Source organism: Schistocerca gregaria, chromosome 8 (assembly GCF_023897955.1).
Source record: "Schistocerca gregaria isolate iqSchGreg1 chromosome 8, iqSchGreg1.2, whole genome shotgun sequence".
Classification (NCBI taxonomy): domain Eukaryota; kingdom Metazoa; phylum Arthropoda; class Insecta; order Orthoptera; family Acrididae; genus Schistocerca; species Schistocerca gregaria.
In genome coordinates this window covers 61,142,450-61,159,941 of record NC_064927.1, presented here as the reverse complement: position 1 = coordinate 61,159,941, position 17,492 = coordinate 61,142,450, and the positions used below count along the sequence as shown (strand labels likewise).

General features: G+C 34.5%; 1 protein-coding gene across 3 annotated transcripts in view; it reads left to right on the top strand.

Annotated features, from left to right (window-relative positions):
* The window catches only part of LOC126284042 (uncharacterized), a 146,434-nt gene extending 129,880 nt beyond the window's left edge, over positions 1–16,554 (top strand). Inside the window, exons 10-11 of one of the 3 annotated variants that reach the window (XM_049982620.1) lie at positions 5–64; positions 95–8,636. In XM_049982620.1, coding sequence (XP_049838577.1) covers positions 5–31 — 27 coding nt within the window. In that variant the 3' untranslated portion in view covers positions 32–64; positions 95–8,636. The other 2 variants (XM_049982617.1, XM_049982619.1) reach the window with 2 other exon arrangements.
* The last annotated feature ends 938 nt before the right edge of the window (positions 16,555–17,492 follow it).

Below are 17,492 nucleotides of genomic sequence, written 5' to 3'. Positions count from 1 at the left end.
TAAGGACTCAGATTCCAGTTCTGGAGCATAACCATCTCGGCTACAGACAAGAGGGAGGGACGGAGTAAGAACAAACCACCTTGATACACATTTAAATTGGTGTGACTTGGAGCTTTAATATGAGTGAACAGAAGTGAGTCTGTTTTGCACAGTGGTCAATGAACAACAAACACGGAATGCGTCTGTCTTTTCATCAATGTGTGCAGAATTATAGTTGCTTGTGTTTCATGTATAGACAGTGCCTCAGGAAGATAAAGTTGGTGCTATCTGCTCTTCATAAGTGACAAGAACTGCATTGGTGTGTGTGTGTGTGTGCGCGCGCGCGAAACTCTCACTACAATGAAGATCCTTTATTTTACTGCCTTGCATCTTGATAACAAAGAAGCAGAATGTTTTGCTTTTACTTGTCTTGCTTCCCGAGAAAATACTTCCGTCTTGCTATAGAGACATCTACCATCTGAACGTAATAGTCGAAGGGTCTTGTCTTTCACATTTTTCTTTTTGTGTATGACTACAAACCACTGAATATCAAACAGAAATGATAAAAATGTAGATAGAAAATTATATTGCGATGATGATTCTTCAAATATTTGCTGTATGTTAAAAGTTCATAATGTTGGAAGGACAATATATACTTTACATAGAAAAGATGAATTCATTTTTAGAAAATTTATAGTATTAAATGAGTGAATGATATTGATGGTACTTTAATTTTGGAGTGCTGGCATGCCTCTCCCTACTGACAGATATCAAACTTAATGTTGGGACAAAGAGTGAATACTTTAAAAATATGGTGAGTTCAAAATGTATTTAATGTGACATCCTTTGTCATCATTGTTCCATATTGTTTATCAGAAATTGTAGTTGTCAGATAATTGTAAATGAAGATCTTTAAGTGTATAAACATTTAACTTATTCATAGGTTTCAAATTTTTTACTGAAACATACTGACTGTTTCGTTACAACAAAGAAGCAATAGGGAATGGAAGGAAAGATAGACACAAACAGTTCGACAGAGGAGAAAACGGTAATATGGTGAAGTGATCACCTAGAAGTTATCGCATTAATATGTGTGGAAGAGTATATAACATAAGAGGAAAATAAATGCTGTGTAGCTAATCAAGTTATTCAGTGATGAAACTTTTTTGTCAAAAGAAAGCAAGATGATTTTTAAGGGTGGATTTGTGAGATATAAAAGATTTGGTATATGTTAAAGAAGTAAATACAAAACATATTTTTAGCATAAATCAATGGTTCTGTTTGCTGATTTACCACCTGTGATATTCTGTTTTGTTTGTTTTGAGCAATTCCACCTTAAAACAGCGTGGTATCTTGAAGTTTTGTTGTTCAGAGCCCTCTGTGCTGGGTTTCTCAGTTAACTAGTAAATGAAGTGAATGGTAAGTACTTCTATTAACATTTACTAAAAAAATCTGAATATTTATGTACCATTATGAGGTAGAATTGCTGGTCATCACTTATCTTCAGACGCTATCCTAGCTTTCCGATCTAATAGTTTCTTCATCTGGAAGGATGGTCAGTCCCTTTCATGCTGGGGTCCGAGTGGCCTGCAGCTCCTTGTTAGCCTTTCTCAACCTATCCCTCTCTCCTCCCAATGAAGGAACTGTTATTACTGAAAGCTAGGACAGTGTATGTGCTTTTATATGTGTCATAATTTTAGTTTTCTCCATTGAATTTTTCTTTTGATATGAATAATTAGTCATTTCCAGCTGTCCTGTTTTACTGATTTCACATTGTTTGTGCTCTTTTCTCAAATTATTATTAAATATTTTATTCTCCTTTTAAACAATTATCCTATCCTAAAAAAAGTACGGTAAATTCTATTTGGTAATTATTGTGAGTTTTGATGTAATAAACATACATTGCGGGGTCAGATGTCATGGGATGCAACATTAATGCAACTGCAAACTAAACTTACACTAACCAGGTTTGCCTTCATGTGGAATGAATATGAAATAGGGGAAATTTAATACACGTTTATCTTTTGATAGATAATGCTATATGGGAAAATTAATCAAGATCTGAGCTACCTAATTTCTTCTTCTTCTTCTTCTTCTGCTTTTACGTCCTCATTGGACTAATTCAGTTAGTAATTTTCTGGTCTCTTCTTCAATAAGCTTCTTTCCAAATCGCCCAGTACCTTTTCATTCATTCTAATCTTTTTTTGTCATTCCTGGTTTGTCAATACCATTTTTATTGTCTGTCGTGTGATTTCTGGTTTAAATTTTATTTTTGTGAGTTTCAGTTGCTTTAAATTTTTTGTTTTGTTTTGCAAATTGCCCAAGGCTAATTCTAGCTCATTAATATCCTCCCCAATATTCTTTATGCATCCTGCTTGTTGCTTGATGCTCCAAAATTTTTGTATAATTTTTCTTGGTAATCTGTTTTCTGGTGACAAAGAAAAAGAGATACTTTTTTCCACATAATATTTGCAATGGGTTCAAGTTTGCTGTACACTACTTCATTTGGCACTAACCACCATTATCAGTTGTTTTGATATTTCTTATTTATGCATGTTCTCTCTACTGTTACGATTCTATCGATTCTCTTTATTTGAATGACTTTGAAGTGAATTTCACTTTAGTGTGTTATCTCTGGATGAGCCACTGTTTTTTAATGTCTTAATTTGGTTTTTATTATATGAAGACCATGTAAATTTTTTATCATTTTATTAGTTCTTTCTTGCCATACAGGTTTCTTGTTCAAGTTGTATGTTTTAATTTCTCCTAGATACTTAAATTGTTTCACTACTTTTACATCCTGTTATTTACTGTTATGTGGTTGATTACTAGTGGATCTGTGCCATTATCTTAGTCTCTTCTAATGATATCTGCAGTTCTATTTTTTTGTGCTATATTTTGAAGGCTTGTTATTTGATTTCTGGTTTCTTTCTTTCCAATTAACAAGTGAATCCCAAGCCATTTAGGTTTATTAGATCTTTCTTGGTTCCAGTTCTTATATTTTTACGATTTTCCACGTACTATTTCCTCACCATGAATTCTAGAGCACAGTTGAAAAGTAATGCCCTGTTTTAATCGTAAATATCTCTGACATTTCTCTTCTGAACTTTTGTACCTCCATCATTGAAGATTGTGGATCATGAGACTTTTTAAGTTACAACTGTTAGGACTTGTTTTTGTCTTGTTTTGTAGTAATCCATTACCAATTTCAAAGTAAATATCTGTTCTGTGCAGCTTTTGAAGTGTCTATATCCTCCTTGGTATTCTCATAGTTCCAGTTCAAGTTGGGCTTTACAATGATTGCTTAGAATTCTTGACATAACTTAATATGTGATATCCAGTAGGGAAATTCCTCAGTAGTTGGATGGATTTGATTTGCCTCCATTTTTGTGTAATGGATAGATTATAGATGTTGTCCAATGTTATGGTAGTTCTTCATTGTTCCAGATTTTCGCTCTGCATTGGTGCAACGACATCTTCACTGGTTTTCCTACACATTTCCAAAGTTCTGCACAAGTTTGATCTTCTCAGCTTGTTTTATAGCCTTCAAGCTCTTTTAAAGTTTCGTAGACTTCATGGATTGCTGGTGTTTTAATAGAGGTACCTGTGTTTATTTGCAGTAGTTCTGGGGTATTTGCGTTTGCTACTTTTATCGTTTAACATTAATGTTGGAGGGTCATGTCTTCGTAATCGTTTGCTGAATAATTTGTAGTAATATTTCGCATTTGTTTTCTCGCTATTTGCTACTGCCATTAGAAGTATCTATATCTCTTTGGTATTGGTCTTCAACTCTTCTTCTTTTGTTTGCGTTATTTTTTTATCTTTCTTTGTTTTGTGAGTTCCAAGTGTGATTCTTCTGTCTTATGATTGTGATATATTGAGCAGGCTTGGTGTCTGTCAACCACTGTTTCACTACACGCGTTATTCCACCATTGGGTTTTTTCATGGATTTATTAGTGCTACTTGTTCAGCTATTTGTTTCAATTGTTGAACTATATTCTCTAGATCTTCTGTAATTTTTATATTCCTTGTTTGTTCTTCCTATTCCTTCTTATTAATCAATTTACGAACTTCATGGTTTCTCATTTTTGGTGGATTTTTGTATTTGACAATGAGATGATTTTAGTTCTGTTTTTCTCATGTAATGATGTGATGCAGTGTCTCTCCCTCTCTGAACTTTCACATTGTAGGTTTCCCTCTGGCAATTTTTGCCCATACAGACATGACCCAGTTGCCATTCTTTTTTTCAACCTGAATGTTTCCAAGTTTTGAGCTTATTTAGTCTTTTCTTCAAATATGTTGAATTTCAGATCATATAATGCTTTGTGCTGAATGCAACCAGTCTCATGCCATTTTTCTTTGTTGTTCTTTCTGCTGGCCATTTCCTTTTTGTGTGTCTAATATCTGCTTGTGGTGGGGCAAGTGTAGAGTGGGGTAGGTAAAGGGAGAGGAACCGGGGGTGGGTGGCTAGCAGCATGGAGGGATGTACCCTGTTTGCTGGCTAGGAATGCAGGAGGTAGGGATGGCAGGTATATCTGCACCATTGGCTCCTACATTGTGCGTGCTAAAATGTTTCTTGTCGTGAAGTATCTTTTGAATAAATTGATGCTCTTTCCAAACATTTAAATTGGGCACATAGTGTCTCTTTATATTAGGTGTTCTTTTCCTGTTTGCTAATATAAAATGGGCTGCTTTTTAATCACCTTTAGATATTTTAATTCTTTAAACACTTGTAATGTAAGTCCTTGCAGTTCTGTGGTAATATTTAGTATAGTGTCCTGATTGTTGCAATCTAATGTAGATGATTAAAGTGTAAGTTGAAGGATAGTAGAAAACAACATTTTGTTCCTCTTAATCCTGTTAGTGGAGCATTACTCCTAGTTCTCCATTCATATTTCAAGTGACAATGACAATATAGTCTGAGAAACGTAAAAGGCTCTTGTATTTTGTATCAATGAGCTGCAGGTTTGAAGGATTTGCTAAGTACAGCTGTTTTAACAAACAGATGAAGACCTATTTCATTTCAGTAAGCTGTGGAATATGATCATAATTGTTAAGAAGAGGTAGTTTACATGTTTCTACCCAGAAGGGCCATTGTGCACCTGATTTCAACAGTTTTGAATGCTTGGTATTGGGCTTCTTATAGATAGCATTCAGTGTTCAAATATTTTTCACTGGTGTTCATTTGAATTACTAGACAATTAGAGAACAAATTGATATAAAAGAAGTGTAACAGAATGAAAGTGTTTCGAAGGAAAGACATATCTGTGAAAAGAAAAAGAAAAAAAGTTTGTTTGTAAATAAATTGTTTGACTCCAGCAGTTTTGTGAATAAGTCTGTCTGTGGAGCAGAAAACATTTGGAAGAGCCCTGATTTATGTGAAATATTTTGAAGACGTTGTAAGAGGGCGTGTCAAGAAGAAACAAGCAACATGTGATGCCAAAAAATTAAATGCCGAATGAATAAAACAGTTTTGACAAAAAGAAGAAGAAAATCATAAAAATAAGAACACTTACTACTTGTGATTGCAACCTGTGATAGACATAATGAGTAGAACAGTCAAACTTCAAGAATTATTATAGATGTTGTGGAAAATTATTTTGTTCAGTGCATTCTAACCAGGTGGCATGTGTTAGAATAAATATTTTATGCATACATCATGAGATACGATTAAGCTTACAGAATAACCTCAAAAATCAGTGCAGGAGCAAACTATGAGCAATGTGTTGCTTGAGAAAAATGTTATTAATATTTGATGTGAAAAGAAGTGAAGTAAATAGTAAACTAAAAACATTTTTTTTGCTATAACAGGTACATTGCACTTATTTCTCAAGTAAGGTGCTACATTTTAGTAGTGACTAAACATACTTTTGTCAGTATAATTTGCTAGTTTATTAAACTGTCAAGGCTGTAACTAATTAGCACAAAAGATGGAAAATATTGGCAAACAAATTTTTTGACAGTAAATACAACTTTCATAACCAAGTAGAACAGATGATGATGAAAATGTTGTTGCTTTCAGGTTATAGACTGTTGTACAGCTCAGAGTCAACCATTTGTTCCCAAATTTGTCAGCTTGTATTTAAACAGTATGGGAACTTGTCAGTGATATTAAATTGTGCGAGGTTATGAGGATGTTAACTTGAATTACAACTCAGACAAGCAAATGGTAGACAAAATTACTTTGACAACCCAAATTGCAACATATACACCATAGTGCATCACTATGCATGATGCTGCTTGAGATAATATGCTGTTGCCTTCTTCGAGCCTTTGGACTGACCTACTCAGTCAGATATAGTCGGACCTAGAGTTTAATGTTGACTCAAAACCAATGCAAAACTTAACACAGTTTTGTGCAACCTCCGAACTGTTTTTATCTGTTTTCTTTTTTTCTCCTCCTCTTGCTCCACTTACTATCAGAACTAAACTGCATTACTATGCTTCTAGCAGAACACTTGTCTTCTATGTCAAGTCATTGGCTGTGTTAGTTATTGATTATAAAGGGATGACCAATGTAGAAGTTTTGTAGGTAGTTGTATGTGAGATTGTGAGGATGCCATAAATATGGCAAAGATATTTAATTTTGTTGCCTTTCACATCTAATATTTAGTAGTAATTATTTTTACAGTTACTCCTTAGATATACCAGCTACTCATTTACTGGAAATATCTGTCTGTCTCTAAACTTCTTTTGTAGATTTTTTTAGCAACGCTTATAGGAGTCATCTTTTAATTGCATCAAATTTAAAACTAGTGTGTCTCATCCTGTAGCTTGAGTGGTCAGCACAGCTGACTGCCATACAGAGGTCCAAGGATCACTTCCAAGTACTGCTAGGGATTTTTCCTCCGCGGGAAAATGGAAAGAGGTCCACACTTAGTCTTTTATGGCCAATGAAGAGCTACTTGAATGAGAAGTAGTGGCTCTGAGGCCTCCAAAGCTGACAGCCTCTGGAAGTGCCATTTTCTGGCCCCACACACTTCTGTACTGCCTCAGAGTGACACCATCGGCTGAGAGTGATACGACAGTCGATAGCTTCTGAATGACCCACAAGGCAGGAGCTTTGCTTTGCAAGTGTCTTACTGTGCTGCGAACTATAGCTGACCGACTTAATACCTTTTTCCACTGAATGTTTTACTTTCCAAGTTTCATTACTTGGATGTCCTATCTGCAGTATTAATGTAGATAGTAAGGTTTATAAGGCAAATGATATGGCTTCATACATTTATACTATATATAAGGCACTTTTCATATTGAAATGTCAAACTGAAATAGTGCTCACTGATATTTACTTGTGGCAGTTGTAGGTGGAAAGATAACTTCCTCATAATTTCACTGCAAGATTCTCTTAATGTCTCATTTTCTGTGTGATTATAAATGTTACATCACTGAAACTATACATGTTTGTAAGACGAACAAGGAAATATTGCAAAATTATATTTAGTGCATAGTGAGCAGCAATTTTGTGTGATACGAGGGATATAACAAGCACATTTAAATTACAAATGATGCTCAGAAAATGACGTTACAATCTGTTGCTGTTGTCAGTAAATTCACTCAAGGAAACTGAAGAGTTGATGAAATTAAAATATTAAACATGAATTAGTGATCCAAGGTCAGTTGAATGTCAGTTCATTCATAAATGGAAACTGTTATGTAATTCGTTAGAGGGACATAGCTTATAGTTTATTTTATAATTTTAGACACAAGAAACTAAAAATATAATATGTACTAATCTATGCAGATCGAACCATCCAGCAGTTCAAATCAAAATGTGGAATTTGCCTCATACATGTGATATCCAGCAGTAAGGTCAATGGTGTTGATAACCATGAGTGTTTTTACCAACAAGCATCCAGTACAAATGAGTTGCAGAGACTCTACAACTAATCCTCTATAAGCAGCTGAAGAATTGTATAATTTGTGAAGACACCAATGGCAGAGTTACACTTATTTCAACAAAAACTTTACTTTAGCAAAAAGCGCAGTGGCCAGAAATTGATACCAGTTACAAATTAAAAGAAATTACATATGCAGCATATTGTGTTGGTAGCATGTTTACATCCAAAACAAGCAATACAGTTTAAGCACCACTATGAATTGTAATATGTATTGAAAATGCAATACCACAGTTAATGAGGTCAGTGACTGAATGAAATTTCATGTTGTACATTCTCACAATATGTTTAGGATGCATCAAATGTGTGCAAACTCCATGAAAATACGATAGGAAAAACTCAAAATATTTCTTGAAGAAGTGCTATCTTCATAAACCTTTTGAGTGATTTGTGAACTCATAATAGTAATAAAAGATAATTGTGAGAGTTTCTGTGGGGGGAGGAGAACAGTACAGGGCAAATATGCAATCACTTTATGATACAGTGGTAAATTTGTGTTAAAAATATCATTTATTTTATAATATCAATACTTTCCTAAACATAAGACAAAAAGATAACAACTATTCTTAGTTCTTATATAAGCCCAGCTGTGTTGTTTTGTGCAATTCATTACATGACAGTGAATGATTCATGAGCTTCCTACTGTCCATGTCACATTTGTAAATTATGCACATGTTGGGACAATAGAAGAAAGTAATATTGTATTCTGATTATTATAATTGCATGTGCCATAGCAAATATGTCTCGAATTCATTTCTATTTCAGCTCTCGGGAAGCCTGTTGCAACAGATCGACTCTCAGATTGGAGATATTGATGCGTCCACATTTAAATTGTAAACTATTGGTGTGTAACCGAAATTCTCTTTCTGTAATGCACTATTTTAACAGACAGTAATGCAATATGTACTGATTATGCATTGCTTCAGAATTCTGAAGCCAACTAAAGATAGCAAACAGTTGAAAAATATACAATGGCTCATACAGATTTGCAATTGAAAGTGAGTGGCATATTTTGTACTGACATGGAAGTAATCACACTGAAAAATCTCAGATAGAATTAAGTTATTTTCATTTTATTGCCTTATCAACTCTGTTGGTATAAAATTTATCTTGTTTATAGATTAGTCTAAGTTTGTCATACTTTGTGTAAAGCTTAGACCAATACTATTCACAATGAAAGGAAATTTTTGAACACAAGTATGTTGATTTTGCAAACAAGGGTCAATGCAAAACTGAGGTACTTTTACAGTATTAGTGTGTGTGTGTGTGTGTGTGTGTGTGTGTGCGCATGCACACGTGTGCATGCACCCACTTTTGTGCATTCACAGGTGGTTACTCTTGCCTGTATTGTAAAGCCAGTCAAATTATATGATGGAAGTAGGAGAAGGTGTACCAAAATAAAGCATATTGTCATTATGCATTAACTGCACAATGTGAACTACGTAGGTCATTTGATTAATAGCATTAACCAAAAACATTTCCATATTCTGACAAAATGATTAACAATACAGAAACTTGAGGTAATGGATGTTCAGAAACAAAATTTGTTTTTTGTATTTGAAATGAAATTTCATACAGTATCTTGAGCTGTTGTAACAAAGGCAACTTAGAATTAGTCACTGTTAGTTTGCATAATCCAATTTCAAAATATGTTATTGGTGAACTGCTATGGTCTTGTGTTTCTCTGCTGTTGAATAATGTTTAACATAAGTAACACATAGTAACTGATTGTGGAAGGCTTCTAATTTAATGATTGCACTTATTTTTCAGTTTATGATAGGAAAATTAAGTAGATTTTAAACACCCCTGCCCACCCTTGTAGCTTTTTGTGTTGACTGTTCAGCTATTAATAAAGTAAAGTAATACCACATGTTCTATACCTGTTTTAGTATGGAAGGGTATACAAGGAATCTTTGCTCTTCTCTAAAATGCCATTTAATACAGATTTTCAATATATATTTAACCTTTTTTTATGCTGTGTGTTTCTATTGTTTCTGTTTGTGCATGGTATTTTAATTCACAGTCATAACTGAAGCCACTTGGTTGATGATTCATCTGGGTTTTATTGATCAGTTGATCACATCCTGGATGTGCAGGCTAATGATAGCGGCATTTAAATAAAATATCAAAATTTTCACAGCATGTTCAGTGACCACTTAAAGACACACATGCATCCTTAGAAACAACTTACATATCTAACTTTGAGAACAGCTCTTTCTACAAATTTCCTTCTGTAGCACCTCAGCTCTTGAACTAAATATTAGTGGAATCTTTAATACGGCTTTTAAAACTCTAGATTGGAGTACAAGCAGCATAATGACTATAGGTTACTACTTGTTATATAGGAGTAGAACGTTATTTAGTGGTGAATAGGTGCACAAACTAGGGCTTGAGTGTAGCAGTTCGGATTGAGCTTCTTCTTCTTGTCAGCCATCTGTCTGCATCCAGAGTAAAAACCTCATGTTCAAATGTGAAAATGTTTTCAAAGTGTTAGTGTTGTGTGTATCTGACACAGGATGTGGGCACCAGCGTGGCATTTACCTAGTGGGTTGTGAGAAACCACTAAAAACCTGCAACAGGCTGGCTGACTCATGAGCCCTCTTCCTTAATTTGCAAGGTTGATTGAATCTGAGGCAAACTTGCCTCCCAGAATCCCAGAAGTGGCATGATATTGCACTCAGCTCTACAGGCGAGTGGTTCAAAACAGAGCTGAGAAGGCACTAAGGTGTGCAAACCCATCCACCACTTCCTGTCAGTACTATACAGCAAGTGTTAATGTTAACTCATCAAGTTTCATCTGTCCAGATGTTGGTTCACTTTTTTTGAATACCAGAAAGTCACAGAACCAGATCTGGGGAATAAATTAGATGAGGCAACATTCAAAAGATCTTCCAGTACTGCTATCAGGGCACTACATGAAATTAGCAAATTTTCATATTTATTCAACTCTCCAGTCTTTGAGTCTTGAGGGCAGACTTACATGAGCCATTTGGCAGTCATAATTTTACGGTCATAAAATGGAAATGGCTGGCGTACCATACTGTTTTTACACAAAGAAATATGTAAATGGTGTTGATTCCCATAATTTGACCTCTTCATTTTTTATCTGTGGATTACCACACCTGTTATGCGATAAACAACACATGAGTGTCACCCAGTTTGTTGGCATAACATAAATTGGTACACTTTAGCTGTTACTCTTTTTTCCTGTTTGTGAATAATTGTCAAACATATATGAGAGTAAGTTTTCTACAGTATGCAAAGGTTCATGTAGCATTTATCTTTGCTGCTATTAATCTAATGTTGATAGACTGTGGAGCTCTACATGCCTCGTTACCCTGTTGTACAGTAGTATTAGTTTAGGAAGTATCTGTTAAATGTACTTACAGCATAGTGACTGAGTTCTCCTAGTGACTGAGTTCTCCTGAGTGGATGATATCGTGGCACTGTAAGTTCTGCATGTTTCATTGTGCACTATAAGAAGCTAAAGTTTCATACATGCTTCTCATGTGAAGAGGGACAGAAGTACTGTTTGTCTCTCCTCAAAAGATATAATTGTGGAAAACTCATTTGTGGAAACAGTTCATTCATTATTATTCTTCAGCTGAATATCCAATGTTTTCAGTTCTGTGTTCCCTTTGTGCCTTTGAAGAAAGTATACTGTAGTTTGGTTTAGAGCAAAATAAAAGAATTTGATCATGTCATTTTTTCTGTAATGTGAGAAAGCCAGTACCATAGTTTTGCTGTTTTATCTGATTCTGATATACCTTACTGTTTCCAGATTCAGAGACACCTCTTTCCGTATTCTTGTTGTTACTTGTAGTCATGTTCTTACAAGACAGAACTGTTCTGTCGTAAGACTAAAGTGTACATAACACAAAAAATTTTAAATTCTTGTCAGGTACCCTTCTAAAATATATTTCATCATAGTGCAGGTTTACGAAATTAATAACTAGTGCAAAATACCTTTCCATGATCTTGGAAAATATCAGTAATTGTTTAGGATGTAATGAATTTTTTGATTATTGTAGTTGTTATTCGTATTGTATTTGGAGGCAAGGGTCTGATTTTTGCCTGTATTATTCAGTATTAAATCGAATTTCACTTTGAGCAATGTTGTCTCCAGTGTAATGAAGACTAATGGGATTATAACACTTTGTTAGGGAACACATTACTGTTTTCCAATAGAATCAGCAACTAGGCAATAGATTCCATCAAATAAATTCTTCAGTCAAGCAAGCACTAAATTATACTATAAAATACAATCAACCTAACATTTGCAGCTTATATCTCCCAAAGTAAACTGACTAACTGCAGACTTGTCTAAATTTTTTGATCGATGTCCTCTTCTGGGACCCTGAGGCAACAATTTATCTGCAAAAAGAATTGATTGGTCTTTTAGCCTAAAGTTCAGTCCTCTTTACTCTTGGAGATTATTCTTGTTTCTCGGTTTTTCCACCTTGTCAAATAGTCATTGGTCTTTGATATAAAACATTTCTATTGTGGATGTCTCCTGGTGTACTACTTGCATTCTTTTCTTAATTTTTTTTATTTTTTATTTTTTTCTAAATCCACATAGTAGTCTGCACTCACATTTTGGAAACATCTGTATGTGATAATTACTGCTCATATTGGGAAGTATTTGACAAACTACATTTGCAAAATAGTTGTTAGATTTTATTTGGCAGCGAACTTCTTGGAAAGTAATATCTTTGGAATCATAGCAACAGTAATGCTGATTTTTATGTATTTTGTTCTTGATACATTTGTTATGTATGTTAGCTTAATATTTTTTCTCTCTAGTTCGTGCTCTGTATGCTATCATCACTCTCCTGACAGAAAAATCTAGTGGCATTGTCCATCTAGGTTCTAATCTGTGTAATACTCATCATTGCTGTTAATGCTTAACATTGGCATTTTCTAAAGAATGTCATTATTTTTTTAACATTTCAAAAATATTAACTACTATTCTAAACATTGAACAATCAGTATGGAATATGAGGTACATTTAGTTCTTTTTAAGATCACATTTTCTATTTTACAAGCAGTAAATTTCCAAATCAAGTTACCACTTTCTAAGCTTAAAGTGATTGAATTTGGATTTGTCTATCGGAAATACAAGTTTTAAATATTGATGTTCAGTATCACTGGAGACAGAAAGTACATGAATTATTAATTTGTTATAGACAGATTAAAATCACTCATCTGGGCTGAGAGCTTAAGGTAATCTGAATTTATATCATTAAGAACTGGCAAATAGGGATGAAACATATTCATATTCCAGATGAGATTACATGTAAATTTAAACAGCTTCCATGGTCTTCCACATGAGACATGAAAAATCTGTGAAGTTTGCTTTGCAACTTTTGAGACTAACTCAGTTTCATATCACTTCAGCATTTTCTCTAATTTAGCGAATAATTACGTCTTTGGCTCAGAATCCATATATTATTATTCCTCATCTGTCACTGATATACATGTATTTTTGCCTTTGTTATTTGCTTAGGGCAGCCACTGGTGTTAAAGGATTAAACATAGTTGAAGACTGAAAGAGGGAAACTCTGAATGTGTTAAAAATAAATATTTAGGAAAATGGGAAAAACTTTATGGAAGGTATATTACAAACAATTTGTATTTAATGAAATATAATTCTGATATTAGACATCACTGTTAACATTTCATCCAAACACATTTTAAAAAGGAACATTTGATAATGAGCGCAGATTCCCATAAGGCTGAATGTGTTCTGCTACTTAGCCAACCTGAATGTCCACTTAAGTTCTTACACTCTGACAGCATGTACACGAAGATTCATTAAATGCTCTGTATTTCACATTGAGAAACAGGATCATAGCATGTAGGCCCTTCTTTTTCTCTTCATTTAATTTGCTTGACACTGTAAATCGTGGTACATTTCCTAAGGACGGCATATCATCGAAGTTCTGTCCCTTTTTGAAAACAGGCATCTCAGTCCAGTTTGTTTCATCAAAATGAGTTTTTGTTAGAAACTTCTCTTTCTTGTCTGAAGCTGTCTTTTAGCTAGCTGGGGTTAACGATATGTATTAGTTAAGGTAACCAGAGCCAAGAAACACCTTCAGCCATGCCTATCACCATAACAGGACTGTTTTGCTAAAGCTGTGGCCACCATAGTTTCCAGTTCTTCAGGCACCATGCATTTAACATTATTTTGCTTTTCCCTGTAATACCAAAATCTTGCTTGGAAAGCACGTAACTATGACCAGACACTAAAAACTTGATTTCAATGCTTTAAAGATACCTTCTGAAACAAGCATTGTTGAAAGTCATCAACATTGGATTTTTGTTCTGTCTGGCGCAGTTATCACACTGCAAAATTAGTTTCTTTGTGTGTGTGAATCCTGAGTACATAATCTTTAATACCCAGGATGCCACTTAATTACCTGCTTGACCAGTTAGGCCCTTGCGTCACATGGACATGAACATGAACAATTTGCCTGAAGAGCTTGTATTCCCAAGTTTAATGTGTGAGCTGTCATGAGTAAAACATTTACTGTGTGGCAGCATAAGTGTAACCATAACCTTTTGCAAATCTGTGTACACAGTGCACTACTCATATAAGGGCATGTGTGAATTTCTAAAGTCGATTTTTATCAGGTGCTGAGCTCTCTCGGCATTTACTTGATGAGTTGGCAGTGCAGACTTCACAGATTCTTCAGTGGTAATGTAGCCTGCATACTCAACGTAGTGCATATTTCACATGTGTCACTTTTCAGTTTGCCAAAAGAAACATTGGTGAAGAATTTCGTGAAGATGATATATTAATATTTGTTCGTCACTGAAGAATCCATGTTTTTTTTTTTTTTTTTTTCTTTAAAAGAAGCATAAATATGGTTTGTCTGGACTGAAATATTCTTTACTTGACTTCCTTCTGTCATAGTGACTTTCTCCTCTGGGGAAACTATTAATGTGTGTTTTGATTTGATTCATGCCTTCATTGTTGAACTTTATTTTATGAATGTGAGAACTTACAGTTGTGCTCTACATTCCTTGTAGGTTGTGCCTCCCTTCCCATTTTCTTTTGAGGATTCTGTAGCCATCTGGAAGAAATTCCTAAAATATCTGAGAACATTTTATTACATACTCATGTAAGTCTCTTAGAACCGTTAGACACTGTGTAATTCATGCTGGCTTGCTCCTGCTCTCACAGGGCTGATTGTATGTAATGTGATGTCTTCTGACAACAGGAGTTACTTCAGTGCACCCAATTGTTGCTGTTACTCTTCAGAGAGTTGGTAGAACTACACAATCAGAAGATTTCTGTTCTTATATCTTAATGATTTGCATGAATATCTGCAGTTACACACCTGAAAACAAACCTGTGCAGTGGCATTGGGAGTAGTAAAACACACCGCAATACCAACGATTCTAACTTACATCTCGTGTTAATGGCTGGTTAGGAGTAATAGCTGCCCCTTTGTTCATTGAATGTGAGCTGCCGTGAATTCTTAGCTCTGAGTTTCTTTTTGAGTTAGCAACCTTTCCTTTCCATTATAAGAATAAACAGTATCAAAACAAGTACACAATATTCAGATTACTACAGTGGTAGAAGTTCACACCAGACGCAGCTGCCTTTAGACGCATGGCACATTCAGTGCTCATCGTGCTGCTGCTGATGGAGTGTTTGTTCTCCTACATGAGTTGGATATATTGTGAACTGAAAGGAAAGCTTTGTGGTAGTTCCAGCCCTTTCCACGTTATGTTAGCACATAAAACGGTTTCCATGAAAAATCGGACATTGCACAATTTTGACAGTTTTAGCATTTCACATTTATAATCATGGAGTTTTCATCAGTATTATTTTGTGTTTAAAGATAAGATAATAGAATATCAAGCTGCAATACTTACTACAGTGACCAGTGACATAAAATGCCATGCTTCAGTACTATAGCTGTGTATTGCTCAGTTTGTCTCCCCTTGTTTTCATCAATAAATGAATTTAGTAAAATATATTTGTCTATACAAGAAAATGTTTTAGCAATACAGTTTTGTGTATCTCTCATTTCGTACACAGTTTTCTGGGTGTTCACCAATACATGTTCTTATCAGGCCAAGCACAAAAGCAGTTTCTATGAAGTTGGATTATGCTGCTTATATATATTTTCGAGGCAGTTAGTTTTCTGTGAATTGTATCTGAGGTCAACACTAGCTGTTACAGTGACTCAATCTGTAACAATATTATGAAAATTATATGGTTATTCAGTTACATATGATCATTGTATTGTTGGACAGTTTATTATTTTGTGCTTCATATGTTCTTAACTGTTCCATGTTCTTAATCTAGTATGACGGCCACGATTGTCAAATCATAAGAGTTTTCTCTTAGTAAAGGTAAAGGATTTTTAAGCACCACTCCAAGTATGTCAAAGCTATGAAGCCAGCATTCTTGCAGATAGCACAATGAAATAATTCATTGTCTGTTGCACTGATGAAGCCAAGTGATTGTATTGTATGAAAATGGTACAATAATGTTATCATAATGCTCACTTTTGTTTTCTCGTAGTAAAGTTTGTCAATTTTGTTCTTTTGTGAGAAATGAAGTGTTAAGCAAACATTTGTGTGTCTGCTGTCTGAAAATTCGTTGGAAATATATGTATGTAAAATACAATGTAAATAAAATATTTTAAATTTTATAATTCAAGTGAGTTTTTTTTTTTCACCAGCAATCCCTGCTCTTTTTTCTTGTAGATGATAATTATTCTACAAAATATATTCTTCTGCTTGTTTCTCACATTTATCCCAAACATGCTACTCCCAATTATTATATAGTTGCTCAAGAGATTTTTTAAGCACAAGCATATTTTTACTCAACAACTGCACTTGGAATTTCAAATGGACAGCTAAACTGTCAAGCAAGAGATCTTTAAGAAGTGTTGTTAAAACCATGATACTAGTGTACTAGTGGGTACCTTGCACCTGTAATGTCAACTGTATTAGATGCTGACCAACTTCAGAAACAATAACTGGGGATAGTATATACACGAAAAAAATTGTTATTGACTCTAATATTTTAAAATTAGAAAACTGAAGGATGAGATGTATAAATATGTCACAGATTTTGAAAGAAGCGGGAGGGGCACTAACTGACCAACTGCAGTCTTAACACTGTAATTTCTCAAGCTACTGGCTGTCGTTGACATTCTCATGTGTATTAATGTTTACTCAGTTACAAAGTAAGTTTTTGAAATATCATCCTCTTACATAAGATGAAGTTAAGTCTCCTTCAGACACTGATAACTTCACACTTACAAACAGCACAGCCCTTACATTTGTGTTACTTGCATGTTGCACATGCTTTATATCTCTCTCCGTCGCCATATACATTGTACTGCAAGAGTATAGTAATATCTTCAACACCAGCAATGCTTTCCAAAAAAGATAATTTTTTGTAAGCAAAATAGATGCATTTATCCTAAGCTGTCCCTTTCCCAAACTAAGATTAATGTGAAGCTATATACAATAATACCACCATCAAAATAACTGCTAGAATGAGTTCTTGCTAATGTTATTTTCAGATTTCATGTAAAACTTTTGAAAATTTATGACCCTTCAAGGATTCAAACCAGCGTTCTTCTTATC